This window comes from Drosophila biarmipes, chromosome 2L, assembly GCF_025231255.1.
Source record: "Drosophila biarmipes strain raj3 chromosome 2L, RU_DBia_V1.1, whole genome shotgun sequence".
Taxonomy (NCBI): Eukaryota; Metazoa; Arthropoda; class Insecta; order Diptera; family Drosophilidae; genus Drosophila; species Drosophila biarmipes.
Genome location: NC_066612.1, coordinates 20,005,609 through 20,006,883, shown reverse-complemented (window position 1 = coordinate 20,006,883; position 1,275 = coordinate 20,005,609). Strand labels below are relative to the sequence as shown.

General features: G+C 37.0%; 1 protein-coding gene across 1 annotated transcript; it reads right to left on the bottom strand.

Annotated features, from left to right (window-relative positions):
* Window positions 1-203: 203 nt before the first annotated feature.
* LOC108033568 (uncharacterized) lies at window positions 204-912 on the bottom strand. Its single transcript, XM_017107913.3, has one exon. The coding sequence runs from the start codon at window positions 890-892 to the stop codon at window positions 530-532; it is 363 nt and encodes a 120-aa protein (XP_016963402.1). The 5' UTR covers window positions 893-912; the 3' UTR covers window positions 204-529.
* Between the last annotated feature and the right edge of the window lie 363 nt (window positions 913-1,275).

Genomic DNA, 1,275 nt, shown 5'->3' with positions numbered 1-1,275 from the left:
TCTGGGGACTGGTGGGAAAGGTGCAGCAAGTAGTGGAATAAAAGTCGATTTTTTTAATGTCTCTAGTCTCAATAATAGTTTCTTTAAAGTATTACATTGATTGCAAGTACTAATTACGGAACAGTGTCTTACAAATACCATACAAGCAATTTTGCCAGTTTTTATTTCGAAAAATGTTAGTTTTAGGAATGAAACAATATGAGTTGCATTTTCGTTTTATTTATTTTTTGTGTTTCCAAAAAATGTATTTTGATACAAAACATTTTTCACGTGTCATTAAGCATTTTGGTTCCCACTTTTTCGTTTGTTATATAATTTAAATAAGCTTATCTTTATTTTTTATTAAGCTTAATTAGTATTATTATTTTTATTAATTTTATATTTTTCATACATTTTAAATATATTTTTTTCTTTTCAAGAAAGAAATGTCAGTATTAAAATTAAATGTACTTTAATTTATGTAAAAGAAAGTGATTTTACTTTATCAAACTGAGTTTAGGAAAAAGTATCTCTGATCTTTGATCTATTCCTAAAACAATGACTCTGGTTCTAGGATCTCGAATGTGGACAGCGGCAGGACGTCATTGGCAAAGTAGTTCGATCCTCCTGGAGCCATCTCGGGTGCTGGCTCATTGTAGAAACGCTCGAGGAAGGGGCTCCGGGACATCATCATCTTTGGGCTGTCGAAGGTGCGCCTCTTGATGAAGTATTCCCTCTTGTGTGGCCTCCTCATGGGCGAAATTTGATCCATGATTTCGTTGCTGATCCTCCTCTCCGCCGGCAAGGAATTGACCTCATTGTACATTGAAGACCTCGACCTAGGTCGTGCCCAAGCGATGAGGACCAAGCAGGCAATGACCAGGATAAGAAGGGCAAGTTTAGAGCTCGACATCTTGACTGCTTGGCAGTTGGATTGTGAGTGTGCTGAGGGTGTTGCGGAATAGAGGAATTTATAGCCGGGAGAATACCGCTCAGGTAGTCAATATGGTGGATCCTCTAAGTACTTTATACCGATGCCATGTGTTTGGTTTTACCTACCTTTTATGGCCCACAAATGTCTGCCAATCTGTTGAAAATGGGACTCGGGGATTTGGAATCCTTACAATTTAGTTATATTAGTTTTCAAATACCTAAACAATGAATTTTCATCCTAATACATCACTTTGTGTGTTTCATTTGTTTTAGTGTAAGATCACGCAATGGACCTTGCGGGCTATTTAGATAAAGAGCAGGTCCTTTGAAATCCATCAAAACCTACAATTTCCCTGGTCATTC